General features: G+C 39.6%; 1 protein-coding gene across 8 annotated transcripts in view; it reads right to left on the bottom strand.

Moving 5' to 3' along the window:
- cep112 (centrosomal protein 112) overlaps positions 1–19,558 on the bottom strand; it is a 131,084-nt gene that overhangs the window by 54,572 nt on the left and 56,954 nt on the right. For all 8 annotated transcript variants that reach the window (XM_058408572.1, XM_058408582.1, XM_058408589.1 and 5 more), the window contains 5 exons: positions 18,738–18,830; positions 18,445–18,504; positions 16,310–16,389; positions 6,068–6,203; positions 1,390–1,497 (listed from right to left, as the gene is read on the bottom strand). In XM_058408572.1, coding sequence (XP_058264555.1) covers positions 1,390–1,497; positions 6,068–6,203; positions 16,310–16,389; positions 18,445–18,504; positions 18,738–18,830 — 477 coding nt within the window. The remainder of the gene's footprint in view (positions 1–1,389; positions 1,498–6,067; positions 6,204–16,309; positions 16,390–18,444; positions 18,505–18,737; positions 18,831–19,558) is intronic.

Genomic DNA, 19,558 nt, shown 5'->3' with positions numbered 1-19,558 from the left:
AAGGCATTTTCTATATGGAAATGTGGAAATTAGTTCTTAGAAACAGTCAATTTTGATCATATCGTCTACTGGAGTGTATGCTGATTTTCCTGAGTAACGTTTAGATGCAGTATGTGACTCTGCGTAGCTACAGTATTTCAGATGCACAGATAAATCTGTAATGAAATGCTGGATGAATTATCCAGCACCGAATCTCCTTCTGTTCCACTGTTCCTTCTGTTTTTCATGGCATGACATTAAATGACATATTAAAGGTTGCATATGCCTTACAAACATACTTTTAATTAGAGGGGTATTATTGTAAGAGCAAATTTATCATCATATGAAAGTAGGTTTACTGGAAAGAAAATGAGACTTGAATTCGGGAATTCAGGGTGTATTGAAGTATACAGTGAGTGTCTCAGGACAATTGAGAGACTCAAACATGAGCGATGCTAAGGAAGACAACATGATACATTACGAATCAGGGGGGTGTCAACTTTTATTTAAAGAGCTTATTTTCATTTAGCACTGCCCTTTAGAAGATATTTACATATTTCCACAGAAGAAGAAAAATTCAATAACCATATACACTGATCATCCTGCCCATAACTTTACACCCCCCCGACTCTTAATGTATTGTTTTGTCTTCTTGAGAATCAGTGAATATTTTCGTAATAGTTGTGTACTTGTCCCTCAGTGTAAAAAGATGGATCTTAGCATCATATAGTCGCTACTGGAAAGATGTCAAATATGCAGACGATGCCGGAAATGCAAAGAATGTGCAGGAACTGGAGGATTTTTCAGAAGAACAATTGCCAGTTTAACTGCTCAGGACAAACAAGGGACACATGAACACCTCACAAAACATAAAATCATCCAGATAACAGCACACGGTATTAAGAATGAAGTAAACATTTTGTGTAAATTCAGTTACTATTGTCTTCTGTGGATTTTGTGTAAGCATCTGTTATGCAAAACGACTTATTCAGGGCAGAACTCAGCCCTCTCTAAAAACGTATATGTAAACTTATGACCTCAACTGTATGATAGGGAAATAAAAAAATCGTACATCGAACTTACACCTGAAAGTCTTGTACTGTTAATAAGGGCACTCTGACTGACATGAACTGTAGCCAGCATTTTAATGATTACTTTACTTTTAACTTTCTAGTTGAAAATCAGCAACAGAGCATCAAAGACATAACATGGCATCTTCTCCAGTGTCAAAAGGCCACACAGCACTGTTCTTCCTCACAATGGGCTTTCAGAGAAAGTAATCTATAAAATGCTGACGTTTTCAGGTTGCGAGATAAGTCCAATGGTTTTTACTTTCTTTTCTCTGGAGGTATAAACAACAAAGATTACAGGAACTCATCTACTTTCAACTCATTCTCTCCCAGGACTAACCTGTTGCTCGTATTTCTGCTGGAGCTCCTCTAGCTGGTGGCCAAACTCCTTTGTTTGCTTCTCTCTCAGTGACTTAGAACGAGTCAGATCAGCGTCTACCTTTTCCATCTGGAACCAAGAAACAAAACAGGCAAATGATGGACATGGCAGTACTGATCTAACATGACAGTGTGATATGTCAGCTGTCCTAATTGAGACCAAAGCCTACATGACATTAACAAGATGTCTTTAAGATGACTTAAAAATAATAATAAAAAATGAAATATTTCTGATAATACTGTATCTGTATGGATGGAATAAAAATGTTACTGATGATCACAGTTTAGGGATCTCGCTTCCTCATACTGCAGCGGTGAAACATAGGCCTACAAAAGGTAGGCAATTCAAAAAATATATAATAAAAAATTCAAAATCAGTGAAAGTTTGAGCTGAAAATCTACTCAGCGCCTTTATTTTGCATTTAGGGTTTGAACAAATTTCTTAGTCATTCATATAAATAAAACCCAAAGCCTAAATATGATCCGAGATGCAATTTTACAATTTTTTCGCATGTGTCTTTTAGGTATCTTAAGATGATTTATAACAATTATGAAAGCATCACTGGTAGCAAAGTTAGAGGTACGCTGTCCTCTGTCTCACACCGCCTGCCACTAAACTTTGAGACGTCTGACCCCCAAATCTTCTGTCTCTGACTTTACGGTTGCTGTTTAATTGACTAGATATTTGGTTTTGTGCAGAACACATGCAAGACAGATGCTTTTTACTGGGACTCTGATTGCTACAGAACCCAGAATGTGTTTACAATTCCACAGCACAACATCAGAGTCGCTTTTTCCAGTCCTTGGAAAACAGATCAATTTGGAGCTGTTTCGTAACGTGAAAGCCTGATATAAAAATACGGCCTGTTGTGACAATTCGAGGAGCCCCAAGCACTATCACTCTAGGGACGTGGCAGCTGTGGCAGGAGGAGGTTGAAAAAGGGCGCCTCGGTAGTACTCTGTCACAACATCTGGGAGCAGGATGTGAGCAGTGGCAGCTCAGTGACAAGGCCTGCAGACTGTTGTGGCCTAATTAAATGTGCGATCAAACACTTGCATGCACCATCGGTTTTTCGCAGCAGTGTCAGTAAATTTAACTTGTGTCATAAAGCACATACCTACTATTATGTACTAGTAGTTACATTTTTGAACACACTAATGAATTGTATATTCATATCCTACAGAAAGAACTAGTAACCCTAGTGTTCCTCAACTAGCTGCCTACTAACTCCAAAAGATAAACAGCCATAGTTCTCAAAGTGAGCACTGGGGAGACACAGAAGTCTGTGAACCAGAGCATTTGTCACTATTTATTTATCTATCACAAAACATAAAAAATAATTGTAAAATGTCTGCACTGATAGGTTTGTTTGTTGGTTTGTTTATTTATTGAATTACAGTTAAAAGGTACTGGGTGTAGAGTGCAAATTATATATATATATTTATATATATTTTCCATGTTCTCATGTGTTATCTCATATATGAGAATTTTGTTGAACTGCGCTATATTTTGCTGCCCAGCCTATCACAAAGGTTTGTTTTGAACTAGATAAAATTAGATAAAACCCACAACAGAATCCTTTTTCCTCTTATAGAATAATATTTTTATAACATACAGTCCCTCTTGCCAGGAAAAGCATCACAAAAGAAGAATGCAGAAGTCTGGTGATGCCAGCGTGTGTCAGAGAGAGACAGGGGAACAAATATTAAGTGTCATTTACTTTGAGGCTTTTTGTTCCAATACCGACTTTAACTTGCCATGTTCACCATGGCACACTCGCCATGCTCTAAATACATGTTTACATTCATCTTTTAACTATGAAACCCTATTGTCTTCAGTATAAATAGGGAGCAGGAGGAGAGAGAAAAGTAGAAGAAAGAAAGTAAGAATGAATTCCAATAATTTTGGAGGGACCTGTATATACTACTCTCATGCACTCTCACATTCTTTCACCTTACTGGCTGTCTGACACCATTTGCTCAAACTTCTTTCAGGCCTGAGGTTGGGGTTTGATGATGTTTGACATATCTGAGCTGCCGTATAATGCATCAGTACAGATTACCCACAAATTCTGACCCAACAGCTCTGAGACAGCGCTGTCTGACTGCATTACACTTACAAGACTGTAAAGAAAACTCACAGGAGATCCTACGCACTGTAATTCTAAAATGAACAAGTTTCCACTGAGAAATTTAGAAGCTTTAAGGAAAAACGAAACAAAACAGATGAAGCAGTTTTAAGTAGAGGTGGACAGTAACGAAGTACATTCACTTGAGTACTGCACTTTTTGAGTATCTGTACTTTACTTGAGTATTATTTTTTTCTGGAAACTTGTCACTTTAACTTCATTACATTTGAAAGACAAATATTGTACTTTTTACTCCACTACATTTCTGTCTAGGTCATTGAGTAGAAAGTAGTTACGTTAATCAGAGGATGATTTTTTTTCACTCTTGTAGCGTCACGTGTCGTGAAGTTCAGTGGTTTTCCGTCGTTCTTTGAACTCTGACCAATTGGTGACAAAATGGACGAAGACAGACCATAAGACCATGCGCGAATCCATGGCCATACTTAGACAGTATGTTCCAGTGTTCCAAAAGAGTAAAGATTCTTTTCGTTTTAAATGTTTGCTTTGTTTACCGAAATCAAACCACATCACAGCCTACAAAAAATCTCCATCCAACCTGCAGAAGCAAATTGAGGTATGTACACTTTTAAATTTCTGGTAAAAGCTTGAAATGGATATTTCCTGTGCCATGTATGGTAAGGCCAATGTTTTTTTTTTGTTTTTTTTTATGTATTTGTTTGCCTAATTGCCCCAGCTTTGCATATACACCACCAGCGCATTGGTAATGATGTTAGTTACCACGCAAAAACATATTCTGCATCCAAATTCTCATACTATCCATCCTAAATAGTATTCGAAAATAGAATTAGTATGCCCCAAATCGTAGTATGCCGAAAAGATAACTCCAAAAATTCCTGGATGGTCCACTACTTCTGGTAGAAATTCAAAGTGCAGAACGATGCACACTCTAATAGTGCCCACAACTAATGGTTTGAAATTTTTGTTTTGATGGCAAATAAGTCTTTCTGTTTCGCTCTTTGTTAAAGCTGTATACAGATACAGTTGTGTAGCTGGGTTTTAAAGCAGGTTGGATTTTGTTTCTAATCAGTCTGCATTTACAGAACACTTGATTCAAATGTGCAAGAATGGATACACATAGATGTGTACTTCTTTGTTGGGGGTGGTAGGATTGTTAAATAAAAAAAATAAAAATGATTATACCTGTCTTTTTTGTCAATTCAGTTGTTTAATTTCTATAGGTTTTGTAACATTCTAAAAGCTCTTAATTCCACAAATACTACAAACTGGTCAGTATATTCACTAGGTTGCTGCAAAAGGTACTGTAAGTATTGCATACAACAATGCAACAATAATAAAACGACGTGTTGACGTTTTTTATACTTAAGTACTTTTAAAAACAAGTACTTCTGCACTTTTACTTAAAAATCTGTCTTTATAACTTTTACATGTAATGGAGTAATGTTTGACCAGTAGTATCTGTACTTTCACTCAAGCAAGGAAGTAGTGTACTTTGTCCACCTCTGGATTTAAGGGGCTGCCTGAGAAGATGCCAGAGGTGTGCCAAACTTCATCAGAAATAGTGTTAGGAATAACCTTTAAAACACTTTGGATTTGTTCGAAGTTTCTTCACTTTCTTGTATCATGTTGCTTTCATTATTATTATTATTATTATAAAATAATACTAATAGAATTAGAAAACAATGAAAATGAGACTATTAGTGTATATTAGCATATTAATTAGGGAAAGAGGAATGAAATTATATCACTAAAGAAAAGTGTTAATATACTCTACAATAAAAAAAATCTGAGAGGGCTTCGATAAATTATTAGATGTGAACTAGTATTCCAGTTGTTATATAAATAAAGATGAAAACTCTATAAAAAACAAACACTCAACAGTTATTTGTCATTCTACAGACACTGCACGTGTACAGTATGTACACACTGTATATAAATAGCAAGGATATTGCACATATATTAAGTGACATCTCAAGCAAATGATAACATTTACATTGAACTTTTTTTTAGATTTTATATTTAGTACATTATTATTATTATTTGCAGTGATGTTACTCCTCCTAGTTGGGCTGCTGTGGCAACTTGAATTTCCTCAACTTTCTTCAACTTGAAATTAGCAGTTTTTTGCTCATGTCTGAACAGTTAAAGCTAAGGTAACAGTGTTAGCAGCTAGTTCTCCTTATATATAATAGGTTGTTGTACATTTTTGACAAATTTGCCTGGCTTTGAATGTTTCGTTCCTTAATATCTAACAAAACATCCCCAGAATAGCTCCAAATTCTTCAGCTACCTGGCTAAATAAGATGGTTAATATTAGCTGGCAAGCTATCTAACAATTAAACTGTTGAACTAACCATTAATCTAACTGCAGAGGCAAACGTTGCATAAGTGTATTATCTTTCTTGTACAACTTAAAACAAATACAAAGATCACTTTCATCATCTAACACGCGTAGAAGCGTATAGCTCTGTGTCTGTGAGAATGCTGAAAACAAAGGCATAATGCTGGAGCATTATTAATGTGTGAGCTCACCTGCTGCTTCATATCAGCATAGGCTTTTTCAGAGCTGAGCTCCACCTGCTTCTTAAAGCTCTCTAAAGCGCTCTCTGCCTGCTGGACCTGCTGTCTCTGCGACTCTCTAAGGTGGCAAATGTGATCCTCTTTCTCCCTGGAAAGAGTGCATACACAGACACACACACACACACACATATGCAGTGAATATACACATATAAAATTCTATTATTATCAATATAATTATAGTATAGAGTGTTATATTATAGTACACACATACTCAATACAAATGATTCCACAACTGGTCAGAAAAAGCAGTGTCACGTCTAAATACACCTGTGAATATTGATATTTTTTCCCTCTGGGTGAACTAGGAGTGTGCCCAGTACTCCTCCCCAAAACACAACTGGGACATACAATATGGAAAAACCACATGGACAAAGATGGGAGCACAAAGATGCATTGTGTATCGCCTACTTATCATCACCTGGCCGCTCAGTCACTCACCGCTGTTCTCACTGCCTTTTTGTAAGTGAGAACAGAGAACTTCAGTGATCATGGAGGTGTTTAGAACCACAGGAGCAGCTGAACCAAAGCTAACAAAACAAACAGTTTCTCCACCGCATCCTGACAATAATGCTGAGAGACAGCAGGCAAAAAGAGCTGTCAGAGTCAAGACAATGCTCAGCCCGGAATGAGACTGACAGCTGCAAAGCGCCTGTCAAGCTCTTCTCAGAGCTGCTGTGTGTACCGTGCCTAGCATAAGTATCTGCCCCTTGAACCTCTCTGCGTTTTGTCGCTTTGCGAACTGAAATGGATTTAATTAGGATTACATGTCATTAATTCTCATAATAGAGCCTGTAATATTGAAGTGACTCATGGTTGCTTCTCTGACTAATGACCTCCTTATTCAGGCTCTGGCTTTTGGCCTCATCTAGGCGTAGCCGAACTTGTGCCTTATTCATTCCATTTGTAAATAGCGTATTTAATGGAGCGGCACAGGATGTACAAAAATTTGGAACATTTTTCATAATCAAACCCTAAATTAACCACTCACTTAGTGTCCCGGACCTGCTCCTTGGTCTTTGTGATGCTGCCATGATCTTTAACAAACTCTGGGGTCTTCCAGAAACAGGTGCATTTATATTGAGAAGACACGCATGACACTCTAGACGGCATTCAGATAATTGTGTGGTATCTGATGGCAAGCAGAACAGATTTAGGGGTTTCAAAGCAACAGGGGTAAATAGTTATTCAATCCAAGTGTTTCTTTATTTTCCCCTGGAAAAGAAATTTGCAACATATTCCCCCAGTTCAATATTATGAGCTATTTAGATGCGTGTTATTTACAAGGCCTTTTCAAACTGCAACAGGTTTAGGGGGGAAACTTACGCAAGGCACCGCATCATCAGTGCCAAAGGCTCCTTGTTCTTTTTCTAGCAAGTAAGCATAATTACGGTGGTAATTACTTTTAAATGACAGGATGATTTGATGGAGTCTGTGAGACCAAACATGTGATGAAACCCTTTAACCTCCACATCCTGTAGAGTCAACAACAACAATGGCAAGGCACAACATATTACGACATGTGGTAGACTTGTCTGGCTGTTTGACGTTACAGTGGAATGTGTTGGAATTAAAAAGAAAAGAAAAAACAACAACTTATTTTTGCTTGTTTTTTTTCATACAGAAACCAGTGTACATGAAGGGATTCAAAGAACATTTAATATAGTCCTCATTCCACAGAAACAATTCATAAAAACCTTGTGGTTGCGTAGTCAGTCAAAAGTGCTCCAACAACCAATTCGGGACATTTAAAAAAAAAAAAAAAAAAAAAGGACAAAAAAAAAGTCTTCCACAGAAGATTTTCCAAAGTAAAGAAGGAAACAAGTGTTTCACATCAAGCACTGTCAAGCTAAATGACAAACAACCACCTACTGCATGTCTAATGTGGGAGCTGTCCTGCTTTAGTAACTGTCGTTCTTTTTATTACGCATCCCCATAACGCCAGACATAATAATAACAGGAAACAATGTCAACAAAGAGAGAGAAAATGCACACCAAAGCTGCCTTCTTCTTTTCCCCCCAGTGTAATTTTGGTCCCTCTCATGTTTGACATCAAACGGTCCAGAAATGGTCTTTTTTTTTCACCCTCTGCAATGTTGTGTATTCGGTAAGTCTGTAATTATTAATCTGCCTTGCAACATGAATACCTACAGGGCAGACACAGACACAAAAGGACCTTCTCTGGATCTCTGATGTGGAGCAGGCTGCTTTGGAGAAACAGAGATTAAAGTGAAGCAAAGATGCGGAAAAAAAGGACAAAGCCACGAAAATAGTTCGCCGAGACTCTCAGAGCAAAGACAGACGAGGTGGCCGAGTGAGAAGGAAAAATAAGGAGACGGATACAACTCTGGACTGATTATATGCATTCTCATCCTCAAATACAACAAGGTGATAATCTCTGGTCAGGATAAATACATGTTAACACAAATTACGGCCTATAATCAGACTTAAAGTGTTATTTATATCGTAATCGTATCCTATAATCCATAATATGTGACAAACTTTCTGTTGTCTCTTGATCAGAAATGCATCATAAGGATACTTTTTGCCTTCACCACTTGCACTGTGTGTGTTTTTTTTCAGCATGTGATGCGAAGTGAGGAGCAGACAGTCTGTCACCATCCATCATAGTGCGAGAGCGAGATGAGAGGGCAGAGCAAGGGACGGTGGTGAACGAATAAAGAAACAGAGGGCGGGAAAGGGGAATGCCAGCTCGGCCTCGGCTCTTGGATGGGGTTTTTTTGGTCAGAGAAGTGGCAGGAGAGGAGGCTCAAATTAAAGACGTGCCGTTGGACCAGAGGAAATCCTTCTCATCCCGTGCTCTTAAAAGGTTTCTCAAGGGGGAACGGTGGAGGGCGGAGGAGTGAGAAGGGAAGGACTTAAGGCAAGGGTGACGGAGCTTCCGTCCAGCCACAGGCCAGACAGGAGGGTCCGTTTTCCAGCCGTCTGAAACCGCAAGACGCCTCCCTTGTGGAGAACAGAGCGCAACCGAAGAGGAAACTCATCTCCTGCCGCGGGAGAAAATGACTAGAGAGCCTTCGAAAACACAGCAGTGGATCTCGGGCTCTCATTCATTTTCATAGAGCTGGCTTTCAATTTCCTACATGGACCTGGTCACTTGCACTCTTGGCGGAAGTGTGTGTGGGGGGTGTGGATGGGTTATGTGTGTGGCAAGCATAGCAAAGCCCGGTGGCCTTGTCAACCCACACAGATGTCTTGAAATGCATGACAACACAGCACACAGATAGAAATTCTTACCCGGGTGAGGCTGAAACAACAGAGCGAACAAATGTTAGGAAATAATATAATCGTGCAAAAGTATATCATTCGATTAGATCCTCAGGCACAATGTTTCTTGGTCCTGGAGAACCACCATCCTACACATTTTGGGTTATTCCTTCTCACATTATTCAACGCTTCAGCATGAACTAGGTTGAGGACGGCATGGCAGAGCAGCAAGTAGTGCTGCCACCTCATCTTCAGGTTCTCCGGGTTCTTCCCACCTCCCAAATACATGCCAGTAGGTGGCTTAGCGTAAAAAAGAGTGAGAATGTTTAAGCATGGTGCACAGGGATGGACTAGCTGGGATTTTACCCTGGGTAAATTCCCACCTCCCACCCAGTGTTCCCAGGATAGGCTCCAGATCGCCCATGACCCTGATAGGGATAAGTGATTACTAAAGATGAATGGACTAGGATGAACTGGTTAAGTACGAGGAGTAAAAACACCAGAAGCAACGCTACTCTAGAACATTCCTTACGTCTATGGCTACGGAATGCTTTTAGGAGGCTATGAGCCATGAAGACATAATGATATCAAACATAGAACAAATAAACAAAGAAGGACAAATTTCTCAAATGATTGAGAAAGAAGTTGGCTGTAGTTATAGATCACATTGTAAAAGGGAAAGAAAGACCAAAAATGGAAACGGAGGTGGGATGTTTCAGTTTTCCCCTCAAACTTGTTTATGCTGTTGCTTCTACATCTGGGAGCGAAAGCATCACTGTACTAATCATCATTTTTAAAGGGCAAATGCAAATACATAACAGGCATTCTGATCAATGGCAGGAAACATGGTTGTTAAGAATCAGGGAATAAACAAGTCTATCGCTATATATCTCATTGTCATTGTTATCAGAGTCATTTAAAGAATTATGACTGATCTTTCAAAGTACATGTGCTTGAGGTAATGGACACCATAAATTCAGTACACCTACAAACATGGCCATATGCATCCCATGTGGGTTTCTCCTTTCCACAAGTCCAAAAGCCTCAGACCAGGCACGCCATGAATTTTGCTCGAGTGGAATGCTAACGAATCAGAAACAGATCAAAGCCCAGAATAAAGAGGCAGCTCATGAAATGAGACGAGAAAATGAAAAGTTGAAATATTCAGCGTCCTAAAAGAGTAGCGCTCTTTTCTCTTCTTTCCCTCCACCCTCTCCACCATCCCTCTCTCCCAAGAGAGTGAGTAATGCTGCAGTTAGAGGCAGTCATCAAGCTCCCAGGCTCCTTGACTGACATGCAAATATGCAATCGTTCAAAAATAACAGCGGCCACAGTTGAGAAGAACGGAGACTTAACACCACACGACTGTGGTCAAATATTCTGTCTGAGGTTCGACAGAGAGTCGGGACGAAAAAAAAAAGAGAGGCACAGAGAGACAGAGAGAGAGAGAGACAGTAATGAAGCTAAATATGGTAAATGGAAGCTGTCTGTGATGATCACAAGGGTGTTTGTTGAAGATTTAATGCGCTGGGATCTGAAAGACAAAATCAGGCCAGTGCGGAAGAAAAGACCATGCAGTGTGTCTTTGGCAGCTGATGCGCAATTCTACCATTAATATTACACTGTGTGTAGAGAGGGACCAAATCCCAGAGTACATGAGCTAAGGGATTACTCTGTACTACTTAATAGAATGCTATTACTTTTCTTTCTCCTCATGCCTCCATGTTGTGAACTGAAAAAAGAAAATGAGAAATAGGACTCTCAAAAATATGGTGGATTGCCTTTAGTTAATTGCCTTTGGTGTGAATGAATGTATGTGTGCATGGTGCCCAGTGTGATTTCCTACCTCATTCGTAGCATTTCCAGCATTCCCAGTGACACTGTGGTTACTGAAGCTGAACGAATGAAGTGGCATCAACATCAAGAGTAGATTGTACCTTTGTATTGCTCATGAAGATGATCATTCAAGATCAGTGGCACTAAAAAGTAAAAATTCTACAAGCCAAAAAATACTTTTTTTTTTTGTCAGTGTCAGTAAGACATTATTTTACCACTAAAATAAGTCTTGACTGATGTCATTCCGCTGACTGTGCAATGATTCACACCATAAAACTTCAATAAAAAGTGAGGGGCTGATGTTAAAGTATACGGTTTGTATACGCCAGAATACAACACATGCTTCTCTCTGTGATATAACAGAGAGTATAGTTTAATTCAGGTTATAATAAAATACTCAGGACACGGTAGAAAACGTGACTGCATTTGTGTATGAGGTGCTCTTTTGAGACACACAGTCTGTAGCAAGAAACAGCTGTCTGCTTTTCCACTGATCTGCAGCAGGTCATGCCTCTCTGCTCTCTCCTAGCAGGGTTGAGATAAATTCTCTGCTTTTTTCCCCCCAGTTGAACCTTCAGCACACTTTGGTTTCATTACCCATTTATGGAGATGGTATGGACCATCGGGCTTGTATTAGCCACACATGTATTCGGGTCGTAATTCATAAACAATGCAAAGTTGAAATGAAGTAGAAGTTATTCAACCAAAGGGAAAACAGATGAGGGAGAGGTAAAGGTACATTAATGATGTGACATTCAGCCAACAGTTATGTTATACAAGAAAGAATTGCATTTATGAGGCTTAGTTATATACCTGTGGGAAAATCAGTGGCATTTATGACTGATGATAACATGCAAAGGAACGTGTTTGAATTGTCCTAAAAAAAAAAAATAAAAATAAAAAAAAAAAAAATAAAAAAAAAAAAGAAGAGTACAGATCACAGCATATTTCTTCAAGTCTCCTCATCCATTTCTTCACCTGCCAATTCTCAACCACTAGCCAGCTCACTCCTATCATACCACAAAAAATATCCAGGCTGGGTGAGACATGAAGCTAGATATGAAGTTCCTCTCTCTGATGAATGAGATTTCTACCCTCTTTCACATACATGAGCTCTGAGACACCCACAATAGGCTAGGGTCACTGTGATTGTCGGGGAAATGAGTATGCCACCACTACCAACCAGCCAGTATTGACAAGGCAGTGGTGGTTCAGATGGTTAAGGCTCTGGCATGTCGACTGGAAGTTGGGGCTTGAAGGTTGGGGGTTCAATCCCCGCCACCACCAAAATGCCACTGTTGGAAGCTTGAGCAAGGCCCTTAAACCCTCTGTGCATCATAGCCGACCCTGTGCTCTGACTCCAAAAACCTAAGCTGGGATATGTGAAGAAAAGAAACTGTATTGTAATGTACATGTGACAAATAAAGGCATCGTTAATTTTGGTCCACTGGCTACCAGCTACGAATGGCTATGGCATTAAAAAATACAGCAGTGTTTAAAATATAGGAACTTCAAGAGGAGAGAAGACAAAGGCTCCCATTCTTCAACCCTTATTAATAATGCCTATCAAAAAAAATCGAAGCAAACTTATCTTACAACACATGCTACTGTGTGTATCAACAGCTCATACAGAGTTTCGTCTGTCTGCGTATCAAGCCAGACCTCCATTTGTCCCACATTCATTTTAGTTCCATCTGTACCTAAAGTCTTTGCTGAAGAATGTGCACTGAGATAAGGTGGCTTCAAACGCACATTGGGTTTATTGATTTCCACACTCTGACCATCTCCCTACATCAAAAAAAGAAGGCTAGAGTAGACATAAAAAAAAAACCTTTGTACTTCCACTGCAATGCTAGATGGACAGATGGATGGATGGATGGATGAGCTGGAAAGATGAGGCCTCGGGTCTTAAGCCGGAGTCTGCTTTTAATGGAAATGCAGCACATCTGAAGCTGAGAAGCCACCTCTACCTTACTGTGGATTGCAACACACAGGAAATATCTGAGATAAAGAAGGAAACTCAAAGAAGAAGTAAACCCAAACAAGTTCAGCGTATTAATCAGAATCATGAAGGTTTTTTCCATCCAAAATGTTCTGGTCATCAGAGAGACTTTACAACATAAATGGACTTGTCAGGTCTCACCCAGGAAATCAAAGACTGGCTTAGGGGAAAAAAGCAAGAAAGGAGCAGCATTTCAGGACCAGTCCCCCAGAGAAATCCAGCAGGACTGGAGTGATTAGGTTGTTTGATGCTGGCCTCTGAGATTTTGACTTCCTGCCCTTGCCCTACCCCCATTACCAGGGCCATAAGCCTACGAGCTGAGCAAATTTCACATCTGCAGACAAAACACTGGGGCCAAGCATGTTGTCCTGATGGAGATTTACTCCAGCATCTGTTGCCAGATCAAGGCTCCACTTGCCCTTTACCTGTGCTAAAGGTCAACTTAAACAAGCACAGGTCCAAAGTCTTCTAGTTCATTTCAGAACTCTTTGAAAAGTGATGAAAGCAAAGCAGAAGCGCAAAACGTGCCTCGATCCATAAGAATTACGGGGAAGTAGCTTTGAGTGGCCTGGGTCTCATCGGGTGAACAGGGCAGTGAACATAAAGATCTGAGATGGTTACAATTAAAGACAGAGGTTCTGACAAGATGGAAAACAGAGATGGAGGGGTCTCTCTCATAACTGCAGCCACACAGATTTCTACAATAAAGCCAGAGCTTAAAAAAAAGAAGTTAACACTCAATTTCAGTGTGTGTTTTTAATAGGAATATCATGTGCAGCTAGATCTAGTTTCAGTATTCAAAGCCAGTCGTCACTCTGCTTTGCACACAACATTTTTGCTGCTATGCTCATTCCCTCTGATGATCAGAGACTCACGAGGATGAAAGATGGAAACTTTGTTTTTATATTCAAGCTTTGTACTTCAGTGTGCCGTTGCTATGGTAACACACAAGTCAAACCGACACACCAAATCGCATTTGCATGGGAAGAGGGGACGATTAAAAGAATTTTGAAAAGATGATTTAGAAAAAACAACAAACAACCAAAATCCAGGAAGACAGTGGAACAAATTTAGATCATTTCTAAACAATAAACAATACAAGTTATAATTTTTAACAAATTACATTTAGTAATCGAATATTTGTGTAGCACAGAAGGTGCGCTAGACACTAGTATATTTGTCTCTATAGATGATCCCGTACAAATACCACTGCACTATCGATTGAAGCACACAAATAACTGCATCGTCTGCACAGCTGGATAGCACTCCTTTGACATGCAAAGTGCACATATGCACACATGTGCTCCAACACGCCAGGCCTGCTGTTGAAGGTGGCAAGCAGACGGCACTCTGTGGGGCTCGTTCTATTTCAATTTCTCTGCTCGTCCTCACATCTTCGCTATCAGGCAATGCACATTTGATGAACGTGTTTCGCTGATGCTTTGAAGTGCTGGACCGACTTTAAAGCTGGTCAGAGCCAGGTAGTGGAGCAGAGAACCTGGCCGCTCGTTAGCCTGACGATGGCTTAATTAGCACCCAGACAAAACAGGCTTCTGCATTGTTCTGTCCTGGTGTCCGCTGAATTATTCACCGTAATTTATTTGTGATTCAGAATTGCACTCTTTGTAGACTTGGTAAACAGCAGGAAAAATGTATACATCATATCCTGAATTTCTATTTTTCTAGATTTCTATGTTGAATAAAATTACATAGAATAGAAAAGCTTTACTACTAGCAACATGTTAATGCTAGAATATTTATTATAAACAAACAAACAAACAGAAATAACATTGGATTTCTTTATCAATTAGGCTCAATACCCCCCACCCCACCCCCCACCCCAGTCACACCGTGCAAAATTTTACAATGTAAGTATACAATGCTAACTTTCTGTCTTGAACTGTACAGCTTTATCATTATGATCACGTATTAGAACAAGCACATCGATAAAAACCAACAGACTAACTAACTGACAGCTAAGTAAAAAAGAAATGAAAAATTCCACAGCACTGCTGACTGACTGAGAATGATGAGGAAAAATACACACACCCTTACAAACCTACCACTGTGCATATATGACAGCATACATTACAGTTAGATCCTACACAACATTGTATTGCTTGGTCAGTTCTGGGACATGGATGCATTATGAAAGTCAGCTGACAGGTGGCTGAACCTCATGCAGCGTGAGATCTCTGGGCTTAATGGAGCACAACTCACTGTTCAATTCCTAGCACTTTTTTCAGTTGATCACATTCCCTGAATCTAAATATATAGCTGAATAATGTGGTATCATTCGTTATAGTACAGTCTTAACAACAGAAAACATGCCACTGAACACGAGCTTGTCAAATTCACAGAAAGACACCACATGTTCATGGGAAACTTAATCTGGATGTTGTCACTAGAAAGGCATTAGGGGTTAATGACGTAGGCCTGAATAGGAGCAGCGCATTGCTGCCAGTCAGGTGTGATATACCACAGTCAGGGGTCAAACAAACACACAAATAATAAACAGTGAGCTCATAGGTGGCAATTAACTAAGCCTTATGTCACTGTTTAAAACTGGGCTGTGAGATTCTGGGGTAGGATGTGGGCTTTGCACATTTGCTCAAGTGATAAGCTTGCCTGCATTACTAAGGGTAAAACACACGCAGAGCTTGTGTAAAAAAAAAAAAAAAAATGTTGGCGTATATTCTGGTGAATAAGTTTGGAGATATTTTCTCAGGAAGCCTGTGTGCTGTTACATCTGCAACTGCATTCCTGTGTTATGGAATAGGCTGACCACACGCCAGGGTCAGGAGATGGCCTTTCCCATTACAGAGTGACAGCATATGAAACCTCATTTAGATTAGCTAACTGCAAATTCGGTCATACTGCAATATATGGTAACGTAGCTCTACCTCAATAGTGCTTCCAGATATTACAAATTACTTAACCGAAGGTCCACTTTAATGGCAACAATTAACTTTGACATTGTAGACGTAACTGCAATTAGTTTAATATGGATTATTATGAACATCTGGACCTGATATCTCAAGCACCGGCTTAAAATAAATTCCAAAATGTGTCAAAGAAAACCAGCTCCCTTTTTCTTTTTCGGTTCAGCATTTTCACTTTGTATCACTCACCTGAGTGCTTCCTCCAGCTTCATGCTCTTTTTTCTGGCTTCAGTACGTTCCTTCTCCAGCTCGGCCTGCAGAGACTGCACCTGTGGCGGGACGAGACAGTGCAGGCGTCAATCAATCACCTTATCCAATCAGCTCTCATAATTTACCTCAATACAGCTACAGCTCTGTCTTTTACACAGCCCTCCACTTCCTCTATCTCCCGGAGATCAGAGGTCAAGTCCTGCTCAGCCCTGCCTGAGTGCCTGCAGGTGTATAGCGCTCCGGCTATCCAGATGTGCACCTCACCATCAGCCTTTATGACCCTGGCTGAGACTTTGAAGCTAGGCTGTGGTCCAGGTGTTGTGGCCTCTCTTTAGAATGTGATAGCCGCTTGATCGTGATGGCCCAATTCATTACGATGACTTCCTTTCTTTTCATTTTGGACTTTTTTATGACAGAAATGACGCTTTGAAGGGGGCCTGTTAAATGTTCAAAGTGGGGCCGGACACAACCGAAGATTATCCAGTCATGCTTGCCATTTACGACAGGTTACTCTAAACATACGATAATCAGTACTCAATAATCAGCCATAGATCCTTAAAACCTGGCTCTGTAAATACTGAAGTTTACTCAGTTTCACCCCCCCCCCATCAGTGTCTAGAGGACAAATAGTAAAAAAAAGAGAAAACCTACTGTATATATTTGTTTAAAATGTAATAGTACAACATGCCTATAACTACATTAAACAGTTTTAACTAGTCGTATGGATTAGTATGCCTTTATGATACAATCCATCCAGAATAAAAAAAACACATTTGATGTAAACAAATTTGATGAAACAAAAGGAAATCCAGTGTAAAGGTGCTATATACATAATTCTCCTGCTTACTACATGTTGTCATCTCAAGACGGCATCTCAAAATACTGACAACATATGTTGTCATCTCAACATACTGAGACATAAAATAAAAACACTAATCAGGCTTTAATAATCTCTCACGTGTGATACAAGGACAGACCGCCACCATTTCAAGTGCGAAAAGTTGTTTTAATGTCAGAGTACAACTCCAAACACAAGTGAGTTAATATTTTAATCTTCAGTGGAACTCCAGAAAGACTCATTTTGTAATAGAGTGCATCCCTTAAGGATGTTTTCTAAGGCTAAAGTTTAAGGGTGTGTATTATTGCATGTATGACAACATCTGATTTGGTATACAGAGCTGTAAAAGATGTGTAATATGGTGGATTTTTTTCTTACAGGTCAGAAACGTTTAATGAAACTCGACATTGCTTCCTAAATATCACAGAACACTGACTCGGGAACAGACAAAGAGACTCGAGCAGAATGTCAGAAACGCTGTATCTCTAGAGAAGAGACATGCTGAGAGAGACTGTTTATGTTTGACCAATAAATGGCCTGAACTATTTTTTTTAACTCCTTCCCTATCTCCCAGCTTAGCTTTCAGAGTACTTGGGCAATAACAGTAACCATTTACATTTATGGCATTTGGCAGACGTTATTATGCAGAGCGACTTACTGAAGAGCTTTGAAGTCTCTATCAATAAATACATCGTGATAGTGGTTTACTAGGCTGTGGATTAAAAATACTATCAATCTAAGAACTCTTTTGCGAGGTAATATAAGAAAAGCTTACAGCACACATAAAAATTTTTTTAATCAAAGTGCTAGTTTAAGTATTTCAGGAAGAGGTAGGTCTTTAGAAGTCGTCTGAAGTCTGCCAGTGACTCAGCTGTCTGGACATCTAAAGGAAAGTTCATTCCACCACCTCCGCAGTCCCTCTAGGATTTGGTGATTGCCGAAATTAAAGCAAAATGCAACCTCTGTCATATCTGAGGAACTTGCAATCTTTCTAAATGTTGGCCGATTTAGGCCAAGACAACTTATCACGACACGCATTCAGTCAAAATGCTCTTGGATTCATGTGTGTAGAGCATGAGGACAGCTTTCATAAAAAAAGTCATTACTGATGAGTCTTCACTAGTAGGCTTGCAATTTTAGCCTGACCTACTGTAGGTGCAATAACAGAAGAGTCTGTAACACTATCCAGTGGAAAAACAATATAAAACACTACATTTAATACCAGCAGAAAGGAGTTCTGTCCAGTTGTTAAAAGACAAAAAAAAAAAAAAATCACCTTTTTGTCACTGGTGTGCTGCAGGTCCATTATCTCATGCTGCAGCTTATTTTCTAGCTCCTGGTCAATTAAAAAAAAAATCATAACACATGAATCAAAGAACATTAACACAATTTTTTTTTCCCCACACAGGATAATGTTAAATGCATACATGTGATATTAAATTTGATATCTCATAAAAAAAAAAAAAGCAAGAAGCATTTGAGGAAAATAAAAGGTAGATCATATCAGCTCCTTGTTTCGGCTTGATTTTATAAGAATTGATGGACAATAATAAAGTTGTGAGCATTTACCCTGAGCTGCTTTTGCCTTTGGTGCTCGCTGTCTCGCAGCTGCTGCTTGAGCCGTGCCACCATCTGTTCCAGATCCTCGATCACCTCAGTCGCCTGACAGCAAGTCCACATTTAAATCAGACAATTCATATTCTTTCCTCTATTGAGGTATTAAACTTTCAGACCCAGTCAATGCTTTGTAGATATTTGTAGATTGTAACATCACCACTAATAATAATAATATTCAGTACCAGAATAAAAGAAAAGAGCTGCAAAGTATTTAATCAGAACAAAACAGATTTTGTTTGGTTTCACACTTATTTTAAGGAAACTTTTTTCATTCATTGGTCAGAAATACAGCAACAAGAGATGTCATTTCATCAAGCATGGAGAGGTGGTGTTGAAGCCTCCTGGTGGTCCAGCGGCAGGATGCCGTGCTCTCATTGGCACGGCCCGGGTTCGATTCCTGGGCAGGATGCTAATCCAGCCACTGAAGAGTTAACTCTCAGTGCCGGTCCCAAGCCCGGATTAAATGGGAGGGTTGCGTCAGGAAGGGCATCCGGCGTAAAACCTGTGCCAAATTGAAACATGTGGACCAAATGATCCGCTGTGGCGACCCCGAACAGGGAGCAACCGAAAGAACAACAACAACAACAACATGGAGAGTTGGTGTTAAATAAATGATTACATAAATCATTACTTCAAAACCTTCTGTGTACAGAATCCACTTTTACATTTTACTTCTCGATGTTGTTCCAGGATCGGTTTGTGCTACAGCCATTCACACCATTCAGTGTTTTTTTCTTTTATGTGTAGGAAAGCACTTCAGGTGAAATAAAAAA

This window comes from Hemibagrus wyckioides, linkage group LG02 (assembly GCF_019097595.1).
Source record: "Hemibagrus wyckioides isolate EC202008001 linkage group LG02, SWU_Hwy_1.0, whole genome shotgun sequence".
NCBI lineage: Eukaryota > Metazoa > Chordata > Actinopteri > Siluriformes > Bagridae > Hemibagrus > Hemibagrus wyckioides.
Note: the sequence above shows the minus strand (reverse complement) of the source record. Positions and strands in the feature narration are given on the sequence as shown.